This window comes from Armigeres subalbatus, unplaced genomic scaffold (assembly GCF_024139115.2).
Source record: "Armigeres subalbatus isolate Guangzhou_Male unplaced genomic scaffold, GZ_Asu_2 Contig1893, whole genome shotgun sequence".
Taxonomy (NCBI): Eukaryota; Metazoa; Arthropoda; class Insecta; order Diptera; family Culicidae; genus Armigeres; species Armigeres subalbatus.
The window spans coordinates 38,683-65,747 of record NW_026942720.1 but is presented as its reverse complement, the minus strand read 5'-3'; the positions used below and the strand labels follow the sequence as shown (position 1 = coordinate 65,747).

The following is a 27,065-nucleotide window of genomic DNA, read 5'->3' as shown; positions in this document are numbered from 1 at the left end:
GTAATAATTGAACAGACCCTAATATGAAGTTGTCTCATAAAAAGGCCTATATTATGAGAAGTTAAATTACCTTATCGTTTTCAATAAACGTTGACTCGTGTCACTTTTTCTTGTTTTCAGCTTCTTTATGTGCTGTCGTTCGCCAGTGCTCGTCGTTCTCACGCAGCTCAAGAATTTTCATCCTTCATTCGGCTTGAATGGTTTACCCTTTGGTGTGCAGAATCAGCAGAATTTGACGGAAACCCGGTAAAGAACGCAAGTTTCGGTTTAAAATCAATCGTCCTAGTGTATATAAGTGGTTCCGGTTTCATTCTGCATCAGTGCAGCTGGTCAGCCGTTTGATTAACTGTGAAAAATGCGTGAAATATGCTGCTGGAAAATCGAAGGCACATTCCTGCACATCCTTTGCCACAGCTTTGAGGGAGGTCAAGTACAGCACCCGGAAATGATCTCGCATGATTATTAAAGTTTCGATTAGTGCCCCTGAAAGGACGAAACATTGTGAAATTATGCCAATTAATAATCAAACTGGATAAGATAAAAAATTAGTGAAACAGTTCGCAGAAACATGAAAATGATTGCCGAAGCAAATAATTTTTCCTCCCGCAAATAAAACCTACCCACACGAATGTACTTTACACACACATCTGTGGGAGTGTATGAGAAGTGGAGCGGAAAAATGTAAACAATAAACCTCCTGGGGAAGAAGAGCAGAAGAAAAAAGATATGCGAACAGTAAACAACAAAAGTGTTGCTATTTCGCTGTAAATCTGAAAAAGTTAAAAATAATGAAATATTTAAAATAGCCCAACTGTAATATGTAATGTAATTTTCCCGGCTATTAAATATATTATACATAGGAAAACAAATCTAAAATAACCAGGTAAGTTTTGTTTTAGTTTGTATCCTAAAAAATGTATAAAATATTCTATGCGAGGTTTTTGTGTTTTTTACCACTATTCGAAACATGCAAATTTTATTTTTTATTTTTCTTTCATTCCCAGAGAGAGAAAAAAAGTATTTACCTGACATGCAGTGGTACTACAAGTTGCTAGCCCGTCGCCCGCATTTTGTGGTGCTCTCGGTCGGCATATGCTCGATTGCCTGCATAGTGGTGGCCCTGGTGGCGAGAAAACTGCCAGACTTTGACGATCCGACGTTGGGCTTCGAAGCCAGGGGCACGCCGATCGGCAGCCGGTGGACCGCGTGGCGCAATTTGTTGGAGGAAACCAGCGCTTCCGGTCGGTTGATTGCCAATCCCAAGGAGCTGTACGATCGCCAAGCGGCCACGGAATACGAAACCGGTTTCCGCCCGCATAAACGTAGGAAGGATCGCAAAAAGAGCAACGGCAAATCGAAAAAGCGGAATAAGTTGAACAAAGTCAAATTATTGAAAGAACTTAAGTTGAACAACAAATCCTTGAACGGTGAGGTAATAAGCTTCGAAGAGTATGACAATGAAACATTCATCAGCAGACACGACAACTGGGAATACGGACGGAATATGTCTTTTTACACGGAGGAGACTGGTAACAAAACGATGGAGAAGAAGCGTGCCAAGTGGGATACGTTAAGAAATCTGAATCCGCCACCGGATCCTATAGAAATGCATATTCCGGCGGATGGTTTCTTCTGTGAATCACCAAGTAAATATATTACTTTTAATAGTCTAGAATAAATTATCAACAAAAATATTCATATTTTATTTTTAACAGACAAAGAATTTGCACACTTTGTGGTGCAGCGCGTGAAGCACAATCTGAGCGACAGTCTGTTCGAATTGAACGCATTCCTAGCGATGTGTGACCTCGAGCAGCGTATCGTCAGCACCGACCACTACTCGGATCTCTGTCAGAAAGAACTCACCACGGACAACTGCTGCCGGCCGTGGTCCGTGGCGAACTACGTGACGTTCCTATCGAACAAAACCTCCTGCTTCGATCTAAACGAGGAGGACATTGCCATGGTTAAAACATTGCTGTTTGATTGCTTCCAGTACTATCACAATATGAAGCTGAGCAACGATTGTATTCGATCTGCCTGCGTGGTTCCGAACGAATGCAAACAGCACAATGCTGTTTACAATATATTGCATTATTTGACGGATGTGGATTTTATTAAGCTGAATGTAAGTTTTTTGCAAATGAAAATGTAAAATGCCATAATGAGAGTATATTTTTCTATAGGAATCCTCCGAGTTTCTCAACGCAACGATGATTTTCTTTCCAATAGCCAGGAGCACGAAGGCAATGGACCTCTATCACAGTCTTCGACAAGAGTAAGTACGATTGATTTTTCGTCATTGTTTGTCGTGGTCACTTGTGTCAGCTGTTTGCTTCAAGCCCGCCAGTTCTTCCCATGAACGATGCGCTGCCTAAAAGAAGGAAAACGATACAAAAAAAAAAAGATTTTCTCATTAAAGTGAGTTTACATTTATTCTTTTTTTTACAACCGAAACATAAGAACAAATACGATTCGTATGACCCATTTTCATATTTGATTAAGCTGTTCGCATTTGATTAAGCGCATTCAAACATCTTCCCTTATCGACAAGTTCACAAGGTCATGTGGGTTTCCGTGACAGCTTATTATTCGGTCGTGTCTGCATCAGCCAAACATTATAAATAGATTAAAATAGTCGGAGGATTCATCGCCAGGAGGAGAGATTTGGACGACGGTTAAAGACACGAAAATTGGGAGAAGACCAATGAACTGCAATCAAGAACGATTTTATCGCCATAAGATATAAGATATGATATCCTATCTGAAACCGCTAAAATGATCAGGATCTTTGATGTTATTTGATTCACAAACAATAAATTTTGGGGTCTCCAGTAGTCTTGCGAGCAAAGGCGTAGGATTGCCAATCCGGAGATGGCGAGTTCGATTCTCGGTCCGGTCCGGTTTTTGGGTTGGAAACATTCTCGACACCCTGGGCATAGTGTATCCATTGTACTTGCCACACAAGATACATACTCATGCATAGAGATGTCGCAAATTAATCGATTACTTCGATAAATCGATTAATCGTGATAATCGATTCATTTTGAATCGATTACTTCAAAACGATTAATCGACAAGAATCGAGAGTAATCGATTAATAGAGATTTCACGACATCTCTACTCATGCAATGGCGGGCATAGAAAAGCTTTTAATTAATAACTGAGGAAATGCTAATAGAATACTAAATTGAAAAGCAGGCCAAGTTCCAGTTGAAATGTAGATCCATTGAAGAAGAAGGATTATAAATTTTGCTAACGTCAAAGCTGTCTCAATAATCCTCGAGGCTATGCTAAAAAACTGTAAAAAACAGTCTAGAACTCTGCCTCCCATTTGATATTATTACGTTATTTTGACATTGTTGTTTCATAAGGGCGAAAGTCGCAAACGTAAACATTGACTTCTTCTGCTGATTCTAGGAAGATCATTGACTTCTGGCGGTATTACCCACTTCCGTTCTATAGAAGCCGCGGAGCGCCACCAGTTCCAAGTGGTTGTTATCTGACAGCGGTTGTTGAGGAATTTGCAGGAAAAAATAGCGTCAATTTATTTATTACTAGAATAAGGCCGGAGTGGCCTGTGCAATACATTAAAGTCTTCTCCATTCAGCTCGGTCCACGGTTGCACGTCGCCAATCACACAGTCTGCGGAGGGTCCGTAAATCGTCCTCCACCTGATCGATCCACCTTGCCCGCTATGCCCCTCGCCTTCTGGTTCCCGTCGGATCGTTGTCGAGAACCATTTTCACCGGATTACTGTCCGACATTCTGGCTACGTGCCCGGCCCACGTACCGTCCGCCATCTGCACTCCACCATAGATGGTACGCAGCACTTTCCTTTAGAAAACTTTAGAAAACAGTGCTCGTTGGTCCTCCAAGAGCATCGTCCAGGTTTCGTGTCCGTAGAGGAGTACCCCGGTCTAATAAGGGGTTTGTAGATAGTCCGTTTGGTACGGCGGCGAACTCTATTCGTTTGGAGCGTTTTGCGGAGTCCAAAGTACGTACGATTTCCTGCAATGATGCGTCTCCGAATTTCTCTGCTGGTATCGTTATCGGCGGTCAACAGTGAGCCCAAGTACACGAATTCTTCAACCACCTCGATTTCGTCACCACCAATACAAACTCGTGGTGGGTGGCTTACGTTGTCCTCTCTGGAACCTCTTCCTATTATGTACTTCGTCTTTGACATGTTGACTAGTCCAATCAGCTTCACTTTTCAGTCTGATGTAGGCTTCCTCCATCCTCTCAAAGTTACGTGCCATAATACCTATGTCGTCGGTGAAACCAAATAACTGGACGGACTTCGTAAAAATCGTACCACGCATGTCAATCCCTGCCCTTTGTATTACTCCCTCCAGAACGATGTTGAATAGCAGACACGAAAGACCATCACCTTGCCGTAACCCTCTGCGTGTTTCGAAGGGACTCGAGAGTGCCCCTGAAACTCGAACTACGCACATCACCCGATCCATCGTCGCTTTGATTAACCGTATCACTTTATCTGGAAATCCGTTTTCGTGCATCAGCTGCCATAGCTGATACCGATCGATTGTATCATATGTGGCTTTGAAGTCGATAAATAGATGATGTGTGTTTTTTCTGCATTTCTGCAATACCTGACGTACGGCGAACACTTGATCTGTGGTAGAGCGTTCACCCATAAATCCCGCCTGGAACTGCCCCACGAACTCTCTTGCACTTGGACGTTAATCGGGGGCATAAAGTTTAGGAGAGTCTCTTGTAGGCGGCGTTCAGCAATGTAGTTGCTACAATCCAGCTTATCGCCCTTTTGACTTTCTCGTACAACTAAGTTGTACCGAAAGGATATCATTTCACTCCAAAACCGAACTTTTTATAGAAGCCTCTGAGACCCATAGTATTATATACCAATCGACTCAGCTCGACGAGTTGAGCACATGTCTGTCTGTCCGTGTGTATGTATGTGTGTATGTGTGTGCACAAACATTAGACAACTTTTCGTACAGTAATCCTCAACCGATTTTCTCGCAACAAGATTCATTCAACAGGGGACAAAGCCTTGTTGATCACTATTGAATTTCATAACGATCGGTCATTGCGTTTAAAAGTTATGAAGAAAATGGTACATCGGACCACATAAACCCCATATAAGGTTGGTGTCTTAACTAAATGCGAGAAAGGCATCACCAACGCTAGATGGATTAATCTGGGTTTTGTAGATGAGACACACGACACCTTCCATCCATTGCTGCGGCAGAACTTTATCCCCCCTAACCTAGCCAGTGCCTTACTACCGTATTTGAACAGCTCTCCTGGTAGGTGGTCGACTCCAGGGGCAAGAGCTTTGTTGGTTTTCAGCCGGCCGAACTCCTCCTGGATTTCCTGGAGATTCGGAGCCGCAAGTCGTATGTCCTGCGCGCGTGCTCCTAAGTTCATTACTAAGCCACCACCGTTGTCTGCAACATCGTAATTCAGGTGCTCTTCGTAGTGCTGCCGCCACCTTTGGATAACCTCACGCTCGTTTGTAAGAAGGTTCCCGTTTATGTCCTTACACATATCGGGCTGTGGCACGTGGCCCTCACGTGAACGGTTTAACTTCTCATAGAACTTTCGTGCGTTATTAGCGCGGTACAGTTGCTCCGTCTCTTCACGGTCTCGATCTTCCTGCTGGCGCTTTTTCCTTCGAAAATTAAGTTTTGTCTGTTCCTCGCCCGTTTGTATCGCCCTCGTGCGGTGTTGCAGCAGTCTCGCCCATGCTGTATTCTTCTCCTTAACTGCCGTTCTACGCATGCTTGTACCAAATTCAAAAAACGACAAATTAGAAATTGGCATTTGAAATTGAACCCTAATTTTCATTGGTGATGTATAACCTGAACGAAATATAAGAATATTACATCACAGAACCATTCAGAAAACTTAATTCCATTGAAATCATTCTTTTTTTTACCCACGAATAGAATTTGCGACAACGATCATGAAAATAGTTTGGCGGGACAGTTATGCCGAGAAATAGAGCACTTGTTTGTGGTTTCTACGCATATCAGCCCCGTTCAGTGCATGATTTCGTGAATGACTACTGCGATTGACATATGTCTCCACATGCTTTATCCATGGAAGTGAACCATCCACGTGGTTGAAGTGATTATGTCGCTTAGAATGAGTATTGTACAAATTTCCCCCATTAAACCAGTGGAACAGGCTATGATTGGAAGATCTAAACAGAAAATGCTATTTCAATATGTGTTGCTCCATAAAATAACAGAATCCGCCATAATGATGAATTTAATCACCGCGAGACAATTATGCGTAGAAATTAAGCAATGGGACAAATAGACTTGATGTCGTTTTCAATGATTTTCCGAACCAAGTTCGAAATCTGTTGGAGTTTTCTAAAAGTATACGTGAAAATAGACTGCTCTATGAAAGTCAAAATCCACGAAAACTAACATGGGACAACTATGCGTAGAAGGGCAGTTAACTAACTGCTCACATTCGCCGTCATACCAGTCGTTTCTCTGATCCGGGGGCACCGTGCCTAGTGCAGCGGTTACGGTGCTTCCAATGGCGAATCGAATATCTCTCCAGCCATCTTCAAGAGTCGCTGCGCCTAGCTGCTCTTCCGTTGGGAGTGCTACTTCCAGCTGCTGCCCGTAGTCTTGGGCTAGTCTACCGTCTTGTAGCCACCCAACGTTTAGCCGCAGCGGACGACTCCGACGCGTGTTGTACACCGTCGAGAGTTTCGAGCGCAGGCATACTGCAACGAGGTAGTGGTCGATTTGGTTTCCGTTTCTTGGTTAGGTGATCTCCATGTGGATATTTTTGCGGAGAAAGAAGGTGCTTCGGACTACCATTCCGCGGGAGGCTGCGAAGTTTATGCATCTCTGGCCGTGCAGACTATCCGGTCTGATGACCGGTCTATACATTTCCTCCCTTCCTACCTGTGCGTTCATGTCGCCGATGACGATTTTGACTCCTTCAGTGAGCATCCATCGTATGTGTGCTCCAGCTGTGCGTAGAACGTTTCTTTCTCGTCGTCGGGTCTCCCTTAGTGTGGATAGTGCACGTTGATGATTCTATAGTTGAAGAAACGGTTTTTTATCCTTAGCTTGCACATTCTTGCGTTAATTGGTTGCCACCCAATCACACGTTGGCGCATCTTACCCAGCACTATAAAGCCGGTTCCCAGCTCGTTGGTGGTGCCACAGCTATGGTAGAAAGCCGCTCGATGCCCGCTTTTCCACACTTTCTGTTCTGTCCAGCAAATCTCCTGCAGCGCCACGACGTCGAAGTTGCGGGGATGTAATTCATCGTAGATCATCCTGTCGCAACCTGCGAAACCTAGTGACTTGCAGTTCCATATTCCAAGCTTTCAATCGTGATCCTTTATTCGTCGCCTAGGTGTTTGCCGATTATATCGAGTCTTATTATCTCTTATATTGTTCGTAATGATTGGTTTTCTAGGCGGCTTATTGGGCCTGCGCAAACCTCCTGTCTCGTCGGAGGGCCGCCGTGTCAGGTCTGTTTTGTGTCCCACCTGACATCAGGACTTGGGCTTGTGCGCTTTGACGAGACACGGTCGCTTTGGTCATAGCGAATACGAACATGGTCAGGCTAGCTATGCAGAGATGCCTAGATGAGTGTCGTTTCCCTGACGGATGGAAAAGGCAGAAGTTGGTACTGCTGCCGAAGGCCGGGAAGCCTCCGGGCGACCCATCGGCGTACATACCAATTTGCCTGATCGACACGACGGGTAAAATGCTCGAGAGGATCATCCTCAACAGGCTCACTCCGTATGCAGAGGGTACGGATGGCCTGTCGAGCAACTAGTTTGGTTTTCGGAAGGGTAAGTCCACGGTGGACGCTATCAACTCAGTGCTAAAGACTGCAGAGAGCGATCCAACGGAAAAGGCGAGGAGCAGTGTTGTCCTACATTAGTGCAAAAATTCTGCTCTTTGATTTACTCCATCCAAACGATATTATAGTCTTTACTAAGTAGTGCAACTAATACGAGGATATTTGAATTTTCTGAATGTCCCGTCAAACTATTGAAAAAATGCACACCAGAGGCACAGGAGCGCGCGCGCTGGAAATACACTGGAGTGTTTTCACTGGGGTGTATTTTCAGCGCGCGCGCTCTGGCGTGTATTTTTTCAATAGTTTGACATGACATTTAGAAAATTCAAATATCCTCGTATTAGTTGCACTAAAGACTATAATAACATTTGGATGGAGTAAAATCAAAGAGCAGAATTTTTTGCACTGAGTGTAGGTTGTAGGACAACACTGGCGAGGAGTTCGATACTGTGCGTTGGTGACACTGGACGTGAAGAACGCATTCAATAGCGCAAGATGGGATGCCATCGCGCTCTCGTTACGCCGGCTTAGCCTGCCGGTGGGATTGTACCGGATCTTGGAAAGCTACTTCCAGAACCGTGTGCTGCTATACGAGACCGATGCTGGTCAGAAAAGGGTTCTCATTACCGCAGGAGTCCCGCAAAGGGTCAATCCTGGGCCCGGTACTACGAACCTGATGTATGACGGGGTTCTGAAACTAAAGTTCCCTCCTGGTGTGAAGATCGTCTACGTCTACCTAGAGGTCTACGGGGAGTCAATCCCCGAAGTAGAACTAACCGCAGAACACGCGATCAGCACTGTGGCGGACTGGATGAGAGGCCTTGAGCTCGCTCAACATAAGACGGAGGTGGTTATCGTCGATAACCGTAAGTCGGCACAACATGCAATTGTTCAAGTGGGAGACGGCGCGATCACTTCAATGCTGAGTTTGAAGATTCTTGGGGTCATCATAGACGACAAGCTGACCTTCGGTAGCCATGTCAAATATGCGTGCAAGAGGGTTTCAACTGCTGTGACGGCATTATCGAGGATGATGTCCAACAGTTCCAAGGTTTGCGCCAGTAGACGTAGGCGTTTAACACTTTATAAGGCAAGGGTAAGGGTTAACCCTTTATAAGGCAGACGAATCTAAACAATAAATTACCAAAAACAAAAATAGGACACAATGTTGACATGGTATTAAACTCAAATGTATGTTTGTTATACACTACCCGAGCAAAGCTTGAGAGCAAATCGATAACTAATTTTGTTGTAGTGAAATCGCCTAATTTTGATAACTCAGGTTGATATTCTTTTGGTCGTTTTAACGGTTAAAAGATCAAAATCTACAGCAGAAAAATCTTACTGTGACATCAAATCGAAAACTATTCCTGCTATCGATGAGAGCAAATCGAAAACTAATTTTGATATTGGTTCCGATAACAAAATAAGTACACAGTTTGATGTCAGATCATACAATTTAGAAATCAACAGCAAAATGAGATCAAAATATGTAATCAGTCATGATAATTCATATTTGAAAACAAATTATGATTTCGATTTGATATCAATATCAAAATTTGTTTTCTATATGCTTTCATTATGTTTTCATACTTTGCTCGGGTAAACAGTTCAGAAACATTGTCCGGCAAGCGGGAAAACAGGCACCAACAAAAATAAATAAAAGTTTTTTTTTTAAATTAGGTTTTACGTAAACCAGTCAAATCAAGGCACGTTACATTTTTTGGTGAAGAGTCCTAGTCGGAAAACGCATTATAAGTGAAAAAATTGCGCTTTTGTTCATAAGGCACAAACACAATTTCGTCAAAATCCAGAAACTAAATATACAGAGAAGCAAAGCTTTTTTCACGCTAATCACGTAATAATCTAACACAGGAGATTCAAAATAATTAATACCAACGGGAAAAAATATATCTTTGTCGTTTTTTTTTAACGAATTATAACTGAAAATCCTTCTTCCACTCGAAACTTACGATCTGTTCGTAAAAAACTGTTCTCAAATTGACATTTCAATTTTTTTATGGCTCAAATTCATCTGGGGTGTTACTAGGAAGCAAATAAAGCCACTACATGGGAAATAATAAGTAGAGCTCTTGTTAATAAATAGAAAAACATATAATTCGTTGGTGGCAATAGGGGAAGTGCACCGGTTTTGGCCAACTTAGTGCCTATTTTGGCCAACCCTGCAAAATACATATTTTTCCAAAATAATCGATCAGTTAAAAACAGCGTTGAATCGTGAGGATATATCTCTTGTTGGAATTGATAAAACCCTTCCAAATTACTTCATTTTTGAAGTTATTCGCAAAATTGGCCAAATTAGGAACATGGCCAAAACTGGTACAGTTCCCCTATAGCTGCCACTGCCTTATAAAGGGTTAAAAAACTTCTACTCAGTGAATCCAGTAGTCAATTCCCTACCCATGTCTTGAATACATTGTTTATTATGAATGCCTAGCTAGCTAAATATAAGCGTGGCTACGACGTGCTACGACTCATTGTCACAGGGAACGCATCAGAAAAGTATTGCCGAAAAGAAGATAACTCACATCATTATCACTGATGAAAAAGGTCTCTGTCTGACTGTACTACCATCAAATATAATATATTAACAATATAGTCCACTCTACCCAAAAATAGGCGAACGCAGCCTCAGCGCTCTAACGGATGGCGGTCGAACTATTTCATCAATGCAACGCGTTATTTTGATTAAATCGTTGAATTGCGTAAAGGTGCATCGTCGCTTCCATAACAATCTGAACAAATCGAATTAGGTTTCAGTAGATAAACGTCATGCAGGCTGGATTCGGTGTTAAATTTTTGAATAATCTGTTCAATTCACTCCTTCTCAACATTGTTTCTGCTGCCAAACTCTTTCATTTGTAGATAGTGCTTTAGCGATAAATAAGGCAGCGGTCGCGGATCGCTCTTTTAATTTAGTGCTTCAGCAAAAAATACGAATCCCATCAGCCAGAGGAGCTACATTAGCATCCCTCGTCTTAATTCCTTCCTCCAAAACAAAAGCATATTTTTAATGCATATATTAAGTCTCACTGAATTTCAGAACATTGCTTTTAAACGGCTAATACCTACTTGAACCACGTCATTAATTTGATAGGATCTTGAATTGAACTGAGATCTTCATTTACCCTGTTAAAAAGTATTGAAAATTTTGGATTTGTGATGTTCGAACACAAGTGTTCGGAATAAGAATCGGGATTTTAGTGTTTCATTCTCTTTAATAATCATTTTTTATGTGTACATCTTGTCATGTTGTGCCACAAACTCAAATGAGACCGTCATTATTTAAACCGAAATTATCAATCCAAACACTATGATGACAATTGACAAATTATTCAATACAGGAAACAAAGGATTATAAACTGCTCATCGTGTTTTCTGCATACACATATAAACATGTTATACATCGCAAAGTTCATCGTCTGTTTAGGACTAATATTCTTGTAACTACCTCTCCTTGATTTTTTTTTACATGGCATTGGATGGATGATATGAGTTAGCTAAATTCGTGTAGCAAGAACTAATATAAACGTAATATTAATTAGCTCATATCTCAGATGTGTTCATATTTATTCGGACAAGATAAGAGTGAAAATTGGGAATAAAAAAAAAACAACCGCTAAGAACACCGTAGCGTGCTTTATTCAATGACATTTCAATAACATTAAAATGTCAGGGATGACTTGATTTTTTTCACTGTAATAGTCCGACTTTTCGCCATAAGTTGGCGCTTCCCCCAGTAAAAAGTTGTTCGCCAGTGGCATGTATGGAAAATTGAAGAGTGGACTATCTTGTACTTTAAAATCTTTGCTACCATTCAAGGCTCCAAGACACGATGTCCGTTGGATCACATGCAAATGCCATTAGTGCGTCAATGTCAGATATGTAACGCGGCACCAAACAAAATAGTCAACATGTGATACCACCACGACAGGATATGTCTTTGGTTGCCATATCAGTGCTGACGAGAAATTCTAGGGAGGGCCAACTGTTTTTTTTTTCTAATTTTATAAACACAAAAAAGTCGACCCAAATCGCAAACTGGCCTAGAGAGATGTCTTAGGACTCTCGGAAACTTAGGATACGTTTTGAAGGAACTTAGCAATAAATTCATCTGAAAGAATTACAAGTTTTCCATATTTAAATATGAGTTGCCTCTCCTTGAAATCTCTTGGGATGCCTTGATAATCCTTTTAGAAAGGCCATGCATCTTTTGGGACCATGTCAGAAAGCTAAAGATCACACGTTCGGGTTAGTAAAAAACACTAAAAAAGTGGTAGTTTTTGGCTGTTCAAGTTTTGTAACGCGGCAAAAACGAGTTCAATTCTTCATCCGACGGTTTCGATAATTTATTTTACCTTTTTCTAGGATTGGAGGATTTTTTTGTGACCAGAGAGCTAGATATGAGCAATAGTAATGGAAAGTGACCACAATTCTAGGGGGGGGGGGCTAATTTGGTCCTAGGTGGGGCTATAGCCCCCCTGTAGCTGCGCCAATGGCTAATGGCGTAAGCCCATTCATCGCGGCAAGATCACATATTCGAGGGGAGGGAAGTTACAAGCTATTCTACTAATATTATAAGTTAAATTTCGTTCGACTTCATCCAGTCGCAGTACAAGATTTCGAACAGTGTAGTACTAGCTCATCTAGTATGTTCTGTTAAACGGAATGTAAACAGAGACAATAAGAGCATCCTCGAGGAGGTCGTTTTCGAGATCTAATCGAAAGCCATAATGCAAAATATATTTGATCTTGGAGCTGCGTGATAACAGTTCTCTTTTTACGCCTTTCGCCTAGTTGATAAGTCGAAAACGGTGCGACGAAAATTTCATTTGCGTCTTCACTTGGTGGATTCCTGATTGAATCGCAGGATTACTTTGGTAGTTGTTGTATACTTGACGAAGTTGTTGGCATACGACAACCACCAATGCATCCAAGATGGAAATTTCGTCACTGACGAGTCCACTTGAAATTCCCATAGATTCTCTGCAGTCAACAAATGGGGACGGAGGGACCAGAATCCACGACCAGGTTCACTACTAAGGTGCGGAAGAAAATTCGCGCTGTCATAGCCTTGTGGTCAGATAACGAGCAGACATGTGTGTAGGCTGATTGTACGTTGCTTATTAGGCTCTGGTTAACATACATTATATCTAGTCAAGATGAAGCGTTGTGCGTGATGTACGTACAACCAGGCATGCTCGGCCACACTTTTTCCTAAACGTCTAGGAGTTGCAGCTGTTGGACGATTGCGAGAAGCACGGGGCTGGAATTGCAATCCTTTGTGTTGCGCTGCCGCAAGACACAGTTGAAGACGCCCGCTAGTAGCGTGTGTTCTGTGGGATGACGTAAATAGTAGGCTAGCGTTTGTTGTAAAACGGTTTTCTCTCGGCTCGGAGTGCCGTGCCGGATGGTGCGTAGACATTGCATATTGTTGTGTTGCACCTTGAGTGCGATAAGACGACCATCGAGACTTCAGCGCTATTGGCAAACAAACGTTGCATGAAGAAGAAGAAGCATAAAGATGATATTCGAAAAAAATTGCACGAGGAAGCATACGTAGAAAATTTTGAAACTCTTTTTAAAAATTCTAGAAGCAATTTAATTAAAAACGGTTAGCAGCGCGGGGTCGGAAATATCTTATACTGTGTATAAAGTGCAATATCACTAAACAAAATTTTTAATCGAAATGATGTGGTTATTATACAATATAAGAAATTTCCGACCCCGTACTGTTAACCGTTTTTAATTAAATTGCTTCTATCTTTAAAAAGAGTTTCAAAATTTTCTACGTATGCTTTCTTGTGCAAATTTTTTAGAATATCATCTTTTCTGTTTCTTCTTCTTCATGCAACATTAGACTGCCAATAGCTATTCCCCCTCTAGTGTGATCCACATTGCAGACAATGTTGTAGCCAAGTAGGACGAGCTACTCATTGTCTACCTCCTGTAGAAGGACAATATCAATCTCCAACATATGAAGGATGGTACGGAGGGGCATTTAGTTTTGTTGGGTTCGTGATCGTATTAATTTGGGCTATGTTGTAACCTGTTGAGATCTATTACAGTAGAGCATCCTACCTCCTCGCTCGTTTCGCCTCCGTAATTTTGTCGTAGCTTCTTTCTCGGTGGACGACCACCTCGGGGTTGGCTGCTCGTCGAGGTCGATGAGTTGTCGGTTTTGTTGCCGTCGATAGCTTGACGTGTAGTCATTTGGCTCTCCGTAGTCTGCGTAAAAGTCGGTGGAGGCATGATGCTGCTGCTGTGTCCGGCTAGATTCGTTTTCGTTAACTTGTGCACATCCGTCGCTGAGTCAGTGAGACAGTTGGATTCGTTTTCCTTGTACTTGGAGTTGGTAACTGTTTACTTTACAATGTTGTGAAAACTCATATGTGAATATGTACGTTATGTGGAAGATATTGATTTGGAAAATGCTTAGTAAAATAGTTTAGTTGGTTAAAGCACCAGTTTAGCGTACTGTAGGGTCACCTCCAATACACTGAGGATACTGGCCGTAAGAACTTCATAAGATTCTCTTTTGAAATTTCGCCACAAGAAAATATATTGATTTTCATACGATTCTCTAATGAAATGCATTTCATACGACAATCTTATGAAATATTTTCAGTTTGGTTAAAAAAAATGTAACCCGGTTGCGAACCATGGACGTCGTGATTAGGAGGCGTGTGTTTACACCACACGTCCACCGACGCTTCAAGGAAGTGTCTTGTTGGATATACAATAAAAAGATAGATTTGACCAAAACAAGATCCTACGATTTTCATAGTTCAATTCTAATGAAACATTTTCATAAGTTTTGTCGTATGAAAATCTTACGACCAGTATCCTCAGTGTACATTTTTCAAATCAATATCTTCCACATAACGTACATAGTGGTACGTATTCACATATGAGTTTTCACAACATTGTAAATTAATGTCCAAGTCGGGTGGTTTAATCCCCGGAAATAGGCAATTAACTTTGATTGAACTGTGTACTTGTTTCCTTCGGTTTCGCAGCGAATAGCTTCGCAAAAAAGGGTTTATACTTGATTAGCGCACCAGGTTTTGATGCAAGCAACGATTGCAGAAATCCTTCTCAATACACACTTAAAATAAATCGCCGACTTCGGTAAAATTTTACCGAAATCTCAACCGCTGAACTGTTCGGTAAATAATTTTACTGATTTTCGGTGATTTTGTCAGTTGAACAATGGGAAAAATTACAAAAAATCCGTAAATTAATTTACCGAACAGTTCACCGGTTGAGATTTCGGTAAAATTTACCGAATACTGTAAAATGAGCTAAGTGTGTAGATAACGAACAACGATGTTGCGAATCGTAACAAGCCATGATAACAAATTTATCAAACTTGTATACAAGTTCGAAAAAACAGAACCGGATAGGCAGCCCCCACAGAGAAGTACGATTTTTGCTTTGTTTTCGCTCATTTTGTGTTGGGAACCGCACGGCTGTGTGGAACCAGAGTCTATTATATATAGAGTTACGCAAAGAGTGAAGCCAAATCTACCTATTGAACTGTCAAACCGTCTACACGGAAGAAAAAAAGTACCCAAAATTGAGTACTTTTAAACTTACTTTTGAGTTATTTTTTCTCTTCGCTTTCATCCACTCTTTCTTTTGAAACAAAAAAACAAAAGAGCCAAACAATCCAACGACGCCAGTTCAATACGGGAAGCCAATTTTGAGTTTTATTACCTGAGGTCGAAATTGAGTGAATTAAACTTAAATTTGGGTCAATAAATTTTCCGTTGCGTACTTTTTTAACATGGGAGTAAAGGCAAACTACTTCGACCCCATTTACTCAATTATGGCTTCCCGTACGGATGGTTGGGTGGTTGGGTGAATTAAACTCATTTTTGGGTAGTTTATTTCTTCCGTGTACCTATCGAGCAAAGTAAACAAATGCTTGTTGGTAAGGCGGAAGTATTGTTATCGCCTAATGATTATTATGGCGAATTAAAACGCATGAATTGAAATGTATTAGATTTGTTCTAGAAACAGCTTCATAAAACTTCAATACACCCCCAATAAAGTAGCAACAAGATACTCACGTGTTTGCACTCTGTGGGCGACTTGGTTATCGAATTAAAAAGCTTTAGCAATGAACACTCCCGTGAAGTCACTTTAAGGGTTGAACAAAAATGAAAGTTGCAAACAGAATAACAAGAAGATCATTCAGAATGAGTGTAAGAAGATCCTCTTTGCGCAACTCTATATAATAGACTCTGTGTGGAACAAGTTGAAATGCATCATCAGAACCAGTGCTACCCGCGTTTGGAGCCTTGTAAAAGAAATTTATCATGGGGTATAGGCCTCCGAATCAATGCTTTATCATGCAAAAAGTCTCTCACGGTATGCTATTGCGTAGTTTGCACTTCTTTAGACTACTGAGCGAAAATTATTTTTTCAGTGACGATCCCTCACAAAACCATAATCATACTTAGATGTAATCATCGATTTTCGGAAGTTTGTTTTGTTTAGTTTTACCTACTCGTTACTGCACATTAGTGAGGCATCAGCTAATTTGTTACATTTACAAGAGCAAATTATTAATTCATTACAGATTATTAAGAATTATTCACTACAGACGAGGTGAAAGGAACAACCGTTTGCGGCAGTGTAATCAAGTCTCACGGTTTTCCCCGTATCCCATCTTCTTCTTCTTATTGGCATTACTGGCACTGGGACAGAGCCGCCTCGCAGCTTAGTGTTCATTAAGCACTTCCACAGTTATTAACTGCGAGGTTTCTAAGCCAGGTTACCATTTTTGCATTCGTATATCATGAGGCTAACACGATGATACTTTTATGCCCAGGAAAGTCGAGACAATTTCCAATCCGAAAATTGCCTAGACCGACACCGGGAATCGAACCCAGCCACCCTCAGCATGGTCTTGCTTTGTAGCCGCGCGTCTTACCGCACGGCTAAGGAGGGCCCCTCCGTATCCCATACTGAATGGAATCATATCGGAGAATTACTGAAATTTCTAACGGATTCAATAAACATGAAAGTCGTGAATGCGTTACTCTGCCGTTACAAGATTAACTGTGATAAGCATAATGGCATACATTTCAATTGAGCTTTCATGGGCGGTACTGGCGCTCAGAAAGAATTCAATTACAGGAATTTGAATGCAGTGGTCGGAGTCTAATTATCAGACGCCGACTAACTTCTTAAGGGAAAGTTCTCAAACCAATGTACTTGCGACAATCGAGTACCTTTTAGAAATGGAATAGCTGGACTTGAAACAAAGATGCTGCTAGAATGTGATTTGACTGAATTTCCAAAAATGCTTAGATACAAATTGGGGTTTTCAAAAAAGTCTTCTGGATGCTAGTGTAGATATAGAAAGACAAGATCTGCTTGGGATGCTGTTTCCATCCTGTTTTACTCAGGCAGATCTAAACCAAATTTCTTGATTTTTGGCACTAGAAATCTATAGATAATTACGCATGTTCTGAAAATCGGACACTTCCTCTGTAATACGGTCTTCGCAAAACGTTAAAAATGGGAATAGATGTGCTGCCCAAATAAAACTTCTAGCTATTGATCGTGTTCCCAGTCTCAAGTAAATAGTTGGACATAGATGGATTACTTTTCGTAATATCGGTATTTTGTAATTGATGTTTTTCTTATTTATCTGCCAGATTACTTTGATTGAGGAGAATTTAATTGTCATCAACGATTTTCTCAATACAGTCAAACCTCCATGAGTCGATATTGAAGGGACCATCGACTCATGGAAATATCGAGATGTGGAACAGGAAATCTTTGGAAAGCTCTTTGGAGGGACCATCACAGTAACCCAGAAAATATTTTTGATATGGAATAATTTGCTTCCATGAGTAGATATCGAGTCATAGAACATCGACTCATGGAGGTTTGACTGTAGTCTTAAAAATCGAAAATTATAGTTACGTAGGTAGTTACATAGTTGAGAGACTATATTACATAGTAACAATTTATTTCATTAATACATTCACTAGATACAAATGTTTTTTTCATGATACGTTTGCTTACATACATATATATGAATAGTAGAAATAACCTTTTAATGTACAAAAACATAAGTTAAAAAATATTTTCGCATTTTTTTATGGACCTTACTGTACAGAGATGAGAGATGAGAGACATTTTCATTCTCTTTTGAATTCAATCCATGTGCAAGAGTATTGATTACACTTTCCTTTGCCACATTGGCGTAGGATTGATTCGCAACATCGTACACTTTTCCTTCTATCTTAGTCTCGTACTTGTTGTCGTGTTCAGCTACGATATTCTGCGCTGATTCCAGTTCGACGACTTTTACGAATGCGTCGAAAAGTCGAATAACTTGTTCGCGCTGCAGACCCAACGTTGAGTGCGTCAATGTCTGATATGTGACGCGGCACCAAACAAAAATAGTCAACATGTGATACCACCCCGACAGGGTATGTCTTTGAATGACATCTCAATGCTAATGGCGTAAGCCCACTCATCGCATCAAAATCACATATCCGAGTAGAGGTCAAGAACTATCGTCAATGCACGGAAACTTGGAGGACAGCTGTAGGAAGTGCAAATCAGTTGGAAAGACGATCGAGCATATCGTGTCAAGGTTTTCAGTCCTAGCTGAGTGAGCCTACCTCGGTCGCCATAACTAAGTCGCCAACATTGTGCGCCAACAGCCTGCAAGCTTTAAAACACAACTTGGTTGACCAGTTTATCGCCCACTACAAATATGTGCCTGTCCCGGTTCTGAAAAATAGTTACGTAATGCTGTATTGGGATCGCGACATCATAACGGATATCCTTATTCGTGTCAATTAACCCGATATTGGTGGTCTGCGACAAAAGAACAAAGCGGGTAACCCTCATCGACATTGCTGTACCACTAGACCATAATGTCCAAACAACATTCTTCAGCAAGATAACGAAATTATCTCAGCAATCAAAATAGTCCCAAAATATCAGAAAACAGAACCGGTGGCTCCAATTAAGCTAGTTTCAAAGGATTATAGCTGTTTCAAAGAAATTCATCGAAGTATAATCACCGCATCTGTCTAGTAATTTAATATTTTCCGATTGGCAACTTACCGCGGAAGAAGTTTTCTCAAATGTCCATCCGGGCGGAATTGAAACTCGACGTTTACCGGCACGAATTTTTCTCCTTTGAATATCCAAGGAATCTAAGTTTCTATTTGAACCGCAATGGTAACGGCGGTAGGTTGTATTACTTTGGTCCCACAAATCCTGTTTCAGAAACTCTCCACCCAGCTGTTTTCCTTCAAAGTGCTCTCGATGTATGCAACTGTACGCTCCCTGGTTCATATCGGCGATGCGAGCTATGAAATCTTCATATCTTTCTGCATCAGGATGATTATGGGCGGGAAGTTCCTCTGCTGCACTATCAATGTAGAGGTTTCGAAAAGCATATCCGTCCAGTAGATGCGGATCGCTGGATTCCATGGCAGTTTTTATCGGGCGTGGGCGGTATAGATGGGGCTGCCAAACACCAGGATGCTCCGGAACTCTTGTGTACAGTGGAGTTTCAAACCGGGTCAATCGATTCATTTGGATTCTTTGCTTTTTCGTTGCAGGAACTTGGAGAACCCACTGGTTGCAGTCGTGGCTATGGATATGGGCTTGAAGAATGCCCTTTTCGATGAATGTCTCCTGCGGGATGGTTGGTTGGTAGGACTCGGCGGGATTTTCGTAGTGGTTTCGATGTGGATCTACACAAAGTCGCTGTTTGTCACACTTATGACGGTGGTTGCTGTGATTTTCTCGCTCGGGATCGCCTACTTCATCTATACACTGATCTTTGAGCTATCGTTCTTTCCGTTCATGAACATGCTGGCTGTGGTCGTGGTCGTTGGTAAGTTTTCAATTTATATGTCGGCTTTCATAAAGTCGGTTGGATTACACTCCACATCTGGCCATGGTTCAGCCAAATCGCACTAAGCGCGAACTAAAAATTTCCTATTTATCTGCTCAAGTTCTCGTTTGGCAGATTTTATTAATTACAAATCAATAAAAAAAGCTGCTTGGTGCGGTTTGGTAGAACACCGACCATTTAAGAATCGCAATTATTTATCATAGCAAAGGGTTTATTCCTCCTAGAAATGTATCACAACTATCATGACTGGTATTAATAAATAAACCAACGTTTTTCTCCCCATTCAGGGATCGGAGCCGATGATGCGTTTATTTTCCTCAAAATATGGCAGTGTGTCCTCGTGGATCGGGTGAAAGCAACCGGCGCAGTGGTCGCGCTGGGACCATCATCATCGGCCTATGCGTCGGAAGCAAATGCGGCCCGATCGGATACACTGGTCGGTATCATGGGCAGTACGATGAGGCATGCGTCCCTGTCCATGCTAGTCACAACGTTGACCACGGCAGCCGCTTTCTACGCTTCATTCGTCAGCTCAATAACTGCTGTAAGGTGTTTCGGGTAAGAGAGGGCACTTTGAATGTGTCGAATCAGATAACAGTGTCGATTTTTTTTGCAGGATTTTCTCCGGCACTGCTGTGATAGCAAATTATTTTCTCATGGTGACGTGGCTACCGGCCTCGGTATCCATTGCGGAGCGGATATCATGCATATCTCTTTGGAAACCAGTGGAACGTATCGTAGAGAAGCTCACGTATCCGTTCAGAGCAATTAGTCAATTAGGTAGAAAAATTGAGGATGGCATTATATCATTAGTTATTAGTGTTCCACTGTTGTGGATTGTTTTGCTGGGTAAGTGTGTTAGAAGATTTAGCTCAAGAACAATCTACAGTGGTTATTTTTCAGGTGTTATTGGTGTACTTAGCGGTGTGACTGTACTCCATTGGCCGAAGTTGCGACTGCCGGATTCTCCAGATTTCAAGTTGTTTATCAGCAGTCATCCTTTCGAACGGTATGACAGCGAATACAAGGATCTCTTCTGGTTCGAGAAAGTCTATAGTGTAAGTTTTTTTTTTATTTTTATCCGTGGCTTAATCAAATTGCCAAAACTCACGCAAAGTTGTTGAATTTTTGTGTGGATTTGTCTCCCAGCTTAAAATGATCTGACTTTTCAGTTAAGGTTAATTTGGACGAATGTCGTTTGAGAAGATCCATTAATTACGTAACGCAAAAATTGGACTTTTTCAACCCCCCCTCCCCCCTATGTCACACTTTTTGTATGAAGCTTCTGAAAATTTCGTATGGATCGTCACACTTCACTCAACCCCCCCTCCCCCCTATAAGCGTTACGTAATTTGTGGACGTTCCCTGTAGAATAGTTGAATGCCGAATAGATGCCGTTTTCTTTTTAAGTGTGTGAAGTGAACAGTGAGAAGAGAGTAAGAAAATTAGATGTTTGAAGTGAGAAGTGGAAAGTGAGTACTGGAAAAAGAAGTGAGTAGTGAGATGTGAGCAGTGAGAAATGAGTGGTGAGAAGTGAGATATTCAATGTAAGAAGTGGAAACTGAGAAGTCAGAAGTGAAAAAATAAGCAGTCAGATGTGAGAAGTGAGTTGTCAGAATTGATAAGTGATAGCTGAAAAGTGAAAATTGAGAGGTGAGAAATGACAAACGAGAAATGACGATAAGGAAGTAAGAAGCAAGACTTGAGAAGTTAGAAGTGAGATGAAAGAAAAAGTGAGAAGAGGGCTAGGAGAATTGATACATAAGGAAGAAGCAAGAAAGAAGAAGGGACAAACCAGGAATAATTTCTCACTTCTTACTTCTGATACCTTACTCCTTAATTCTCACTTCTCGCTTTTCATTTCTTATTTTTTTATTTCCACTTTTAGCTTCTCATTATTAATAACATACTTCTCACTCCTTATGTCTAATTTTCCAGTTCTAACTTCTCGGCTCTTACTTCTAGATTCTTACTTCTCACTTCTCACATCTCACTTCCCACCTCTAAATTCTCACTATTCACTTATGATATTTCACATCTCGCTTCTTACTACTCACTTTTCATTTTTACTTCCTATTTCTCATTAATCACTTCAAACTTCTCACTTCTTATTTCTTAGTGAAAAATGTCTAATCCTTACTCCTCACTTCATGTTTCGCTATGATTATTACTCGCTTCTCATTTATAACTTTTTACTATTCACGATCTGAGGAATTTTTTTCAACTATTTGGTCAAAAGACCCACTCGGTCAAAAGACTAAACGGCATTCGGCTAAATGGCCTGACAGCGAGTTATTTCCGGGGTTGTAAAGCTACCGAGCGGAACGTCTCTAAATGTTTCGAACTGGTCCTCTACCATTGGTATCATTCTTCCACAGACAACGGACACCTTCAAGCTGCCGTTGCGGTTTGTGTGGGGCGTGCAGCCAGTCGATCGCGGCAATTTCCTCGATCCGGAAGTACGCGGCTCATTGTACTTCGACGAAAGCTTCAACATGAGTGCCCTGAGTCGCAACAGTGGCTGCTGGGGTTCTGCAAAAGCCTCAAGAACCAGACCTTCTATCAGATGAGCTACGGGCTGCTGCTGCCGAACTGTTTCATCGAGAACTTCATCAACTGGATGTCCCGGCGGTGCAATGATTCGTTCGGCGACATCGACAGGACACCGTGCTGTGAGGCATCGCCGTTTCCGTTCGCCCCGGAAGTGTTCGACCAGTGCCTACCGGAGTCGATATCAAGCTTGTACGAGACGCCGCGGGAGTTTTTCATTCCGGGAGTGGCGGGGCCGAAGTTTGCGCGGCAGTCCTTCGTCAACGCGACCGTGCTGCCGCAAGTGAAAGCCGTCGTGATCGAGTACGAGAGCAATCAGGTATTTACGATGTCGTATTCGGAAATTGACATTTTTGTACAGGCGGTGGAAGAGTGGCTAGGAAAAATGCTGGAGAATGCGCCAGCTGGGATGCGGAGTGCATGGTTTATAAGTGAGCTGGAGTTTTCGACCTGCAGGACACGTTGTCGACAGGGACGATGGTGGCCATTTGTATGGCCATGGGTGTAGCGTTGTTGGTTTTGCTGTTAGTAACATTGAATGTGTTAATTAGTTTGTACGCGATTGTGACAGTTACGTTCACGATTCTGACGACGGTGGCCGTTCTAGTGCTGCTGGGTTGGAAGTTGAATGTACTGGAAAGTGTAGCCGTCAGTACGGCAATAGGATTAGCGGTAGATTTTAGTTTACACTATGGGGTTAATTATCGCATGTCCTCCGATACCGATCGGAAATCGTCGACGCAGTACTCGTTAGCTAGGATGATTGGCCCAACGGCGATGGCAGCCATCACTACCGGCATTGCGGGAGCTCTGATGCTGCCGTCCAATGTGCTGGCTTACATTCAGATCGGGGTATTTCTCGTAATAGTGATGTCCATCAGTTGGATCTACGCGACGTTCTTCATGATGAGTTTGCTCAGGCTAATCGGGCCGCAGTTTGGTTTCGGGCAGTTTCGGTATCCGAAATTGCGGGGTGCACTGCGGGATAACGGGAAAGCGCAGATGGACGGTTCAGGCAGGGCGAATCATTTGCATCAGAACACGGTTTCCGAGCAGTTGCTGTCGAACTCGAGTTCGGCGGCGGGAGAACTGGCGGGATCGGAAACGCACGAGCTTGATTCGCTTACTTCGAATTCCATTATCAAGCCAATCAATCTGGACATTTCACGTCCAATCAATTTCGATCGGGCGTTCAAGAAAAAGTACTCGCTACCACGAGAGCACAGTCCGTCGACGGCCAGTGCTATTACGGTGGTTCTGCCCGACGACGTGGATTTCAAGAATGGGTAATGACGGGTAAGTTTTTGAGGTTAGCTTGGGAAAACGTGTTTTAGACGGTTTCACGATGTCAAATTCGAACAGTCAGAAGGTTCAATAATATTTTTTTTAGCAAATAACCATTGAACTAGTTTCAATAAGAGTCTGTTGGATTGTGAATAGGCTGTGTGAATTCGGTCGAGAACTAGCTAGGTATCAGATTTGTATTGTTTGAACGCATTCAAATTAGTGCACAAGGGAGTTTTCAATTAATTACTCGAACATGCACTAAGTTCCATCAATAATGCTTCGCGCCTAAAATTGTTCCCATAACTATATCATGAGATTGAAAATTTTGTTAAGACTGTGTTCAGTTTTATATCTATGCGTTTCCCACTCTTCCTGATTATCTGCGATGGTTATAACACATTTTCTAACACTCCAAACGCCAAATGACGAGTGCCATTATCGCTAACATCTGAACCAGACTATACCTTTTTCACAGTACATATTACTTTCACTTAAGATTTTTTGATTTTGATGCAATGGGAAATTGCGCTTAATCAATGATTCTTTTCACATTTTTGCCTTTCTCGTATACTAAGTATACGGTAAAGGCTTTATGATCGCTCCAAAAACAAACTTTTTATAGAAAGCCCGGAGACCCATAGTGTTATATACCGATCGACTCAGCTCGACGAATTGAGGTCATTTTTCCACATTTTTTTTCCAGAATGATGTGCTTCACTGTAATTGGGGAGCCACATGCTGAGCAGGTGGGTGCGGCTTCCTTGCGGGCGTAATGTCCATGTGTAATTCTAGTGTGACCGATTCTGAATCGGGTAACAGCTTTGCTTTCTTCTCTATTCATCGAGAAGGATGTTGACCATTCGCTTGTATCATATTTTATTTCTCTCAAGTGTCCGCGGTTATTGTGCCAGACATTCTCCCATGTTAGTCTTGTATGGGGTTTAACTAGCTTTTTGTAATCATCGTATGGTGTTTCAATATTAACGGATGTCTGTGCTGCTGTGACAAGTTTCGTTAGTTTGTCGGCTTTTTCGTTGCCAGTTATGTTGATATGAGCTGGTACCTGTAGGGATCATGAATGCGGCCAGGGTTTTGTTTTACTTTGTTTTTGATATCTTCTATCCATGGGTGGTTAGAGTTGTGCCCTTTAACTGCCGCGAGGACACTGAGAATCGCTGAATATGACCGTCACTTCAGTGGGGTTGAGGTCAATTGCTTTATTTATTGCGTATGCTTCCGCGCTGAAGATGGATAAATCTCGCTTAACTTTTCAAAAGGTCCTAAGTAACATTTTTTTCATGAATCAATTTGAATAGCGCAATCAACAGAAAAACATGAAAGCTTTTGATTGCAGTACTCAAATTAATTCATGAAAAAAATGTTACTTAGGTCTTTTTGAAAAGTTAAGCGAGAAATGTTTAGGAAGATTGATGCTAATTTCATGGTCACTCGAGTATATTCCGCTTCCCGTTCCTTCCCTGCCCTTCGGTTCAGAAAGGGGAATGGGCGCGTTCTGCCAGGTTGGTCGAGGCAGATTTCTATCGAGAACAAGTTTGATATGGACGTTCAAAAGTGCCTGAATGAAATATAAAGCTTGTGAGGATCGCTAGAAGGTGGGATGAAAGATCATTCGTCTATAATTTATTGTATGTAAAAAGAAATTTATTAACAGCATAATATGTAGTTTAAAACGAAATTGTTATAAATTTTACAAATTATAAATCTTACTCGCGTACTTTGATGATCTTATCTGCACCCGTCGAACCATTCTGAACGGCCGTCGTGAGAATATCACCTTTGAATACCACTAATCCATGATTTCTCTTTTCTATTTTCATATATCAAATATTTAACAACACGAAAAAAATTGAGAGGCGGTCCACAATAATTAAATGGATTTTCCACTCCCATGTGCCTTGGACTAAAACTGGCAAAAATGAATCGTAATTCCTGAGAAACAACACAGGTTATGTATAAATGAGTAGGCACCTAATACACTACTATCGTCAAGGTAAGAAATTTTTTCCTTTTTTTTAAAGCATATGTCTCAAACAATGTATTTAAACCCATCAACATGTCGGGACGGCATGTAAGACGAAGTGACATTGTACGAAACATTCTGCATAACTATGACTAAGGGATATTGAATATGTTTACATCTTTCGAATCAATATAACAGTACCTCAGTGGACAACATGATCCTTGTACGGTTCATGAAATACGTGAATGTAATTACGTAGAAAACATTAACTAACTAAAACAGACAACTTCATTCACCTATATTTTTTGAAATAAAATGACAAGATGACATCAAGCAGATAAATCTACATACTTAAGACTGAGAAAATCGGAAAGAATAGATATCAATCAAACTCGTAAATATAATAGCTTTTGAACCAGTTCAACAGTGTCTATATGGACAACATGATCCTTGTACGGCTGGAGAATTGCTTCAAAAGTAATAAGCTTGTCTTTTTTATGTACCGAAGATTGAATACTATCTTATGTCTAATAAAAAACTCTCGATTCAGTTTTTTCGATGAAGTATTGGGCAACATGCAGCATGCGAGTCGAAAAAACTGCTTCGGTAGATTTTGACCACCCATAATAACAATAGACATCTACATTACATAAAAAATGACAACATTTTTTGACATTGACAATAAAATGACAAAACTGACTTAAGAAATCTTACGAAGTTTGTTACGAATAGACTCATTGACTATATAACATGAACGTAATTCCCTCCGATTCAGTTGCAACAGCGTCTTCTTGGACGACATGTTCCGTGTACGGCTGGCAAACTGCTTTGAAAGAAATTATGCAACGAGATCATCAAAGGCCTGGCGCAGAGGTTTCTACTCTATTCAGAGTCCCGCCAGTAAACCTTCAAAAAAAAAAAAGATTGATGCTAATTTCATTGCCACTCGAGTATATTCCGCTTCCCGTTCCTTGTCTGGTTTTTGATCCATCGGTGTATATGTGTTTGTGGTGGGGGTATTTCAGTTTGCATGCTTCGAGAAAACGGATTCTTTTTTCGGTGGGTGTTAGAGTATTGAGTGTGGTTATGTTGACTCCGTTTATTTGTTTGATGGTGTTGTAATTTGATTGCCCTATGGTAACGTTTACCTGTGGGATGTTCAGGGTCTCTGATTTTTCGTTTGATCGCTCTGCTAGTGTACAGGTTGGGGAGATAGCTTTGCGGCACATTTGTTTTGTACAATATAAGATAAGTGCTTCAGATATTCTAAGATCCAATGGAAGTTGTCCACTTTCTGCTAACAGACTTTCAATTGGGCTGGAGTGAAATGCCCCAGTGGCTATTCGAATTCCTTGATGGTATATGGGGCACAGTCTGTTGAGATCGGTATCTTTAGCTCGGCTTATTATAGGGCCTCCGTATATAAGTCTGCACACTTAGTTTTTATTTCTGCAGCTCGGCAAAAATCCGCACAGCCGTGCGCCAGCAAAA

General features: G+C 41.4%; 2 protein-coding genes across 2 annotated transcripts; one reads left to right on the top strand and one right to left on the bottom strand.

The window, feature by feature from the left end:
• Positions 1-53: 53 nt before the first annotated feature.
• LOC134203499 (protein dispatched-like) lies at positions 54-24,135 on the top strand. Its single transcript, XM_062678362.1, is given in 11 exon segments — positions 54-883; positions 1,005-1,646; positions 1,716-2,128; positions 2,187-2,278; positions 19,458-19,735; positions 20,044-20,314; positions 20,373-20,605; positions 20,660-20,814; positions 22,135-22,258; positions 22,261-22,749; positions 22,752-24,135. Coding segments are annotated over 10 exon segments (3,516 nt in total). The 5' UTR covers positions 54-883; positions 1,005-1,030; the 3' UTR covers positions 23,597-24,135.
• LOC134203500 (uncharacterized) lies at positions 2,156-19,600 on the bottom strand. Its single transcript, XM_062678364.1, has 2 exons — positions 18,955-19,600; positions 2,156-2,374 (listed from the first exon to the last, which is right to left on the bottom strand). The coding sequence occupies exons 1-2, from the start codon at positions 19,429-19,431 to the stop codon at positions 2,300-2,302; spliced, it is 552 nt and encodes a 183-aa protein (XP_062534348.1). The 5' UTR covers positions 19,432-19,600; the 3' UTR covers positions 2,156-2,299.
• Positions 24,136-27,065: the final 2,930 nt, after the last annotated feature.

What these genes read in the sequence shown, in the direction of transcription:
- LOC134203500 (XM_062678364.1), bottom strand. Translation starts at nt 19,431, where the DNA reads ATGAATCGATTGACCCGGTTTGAAACTCCACTGTACACAAGAGTTCCG. An exon ending in TTGAGAAAACTTCTTCCGCG is followed by an intron (nt 2,375 to 18,954) that starts GTAAGTTGCCAA and finishes TCCTTCTTTTAG; the next exon opens with GCAGCGCATCGTTCATGGGA.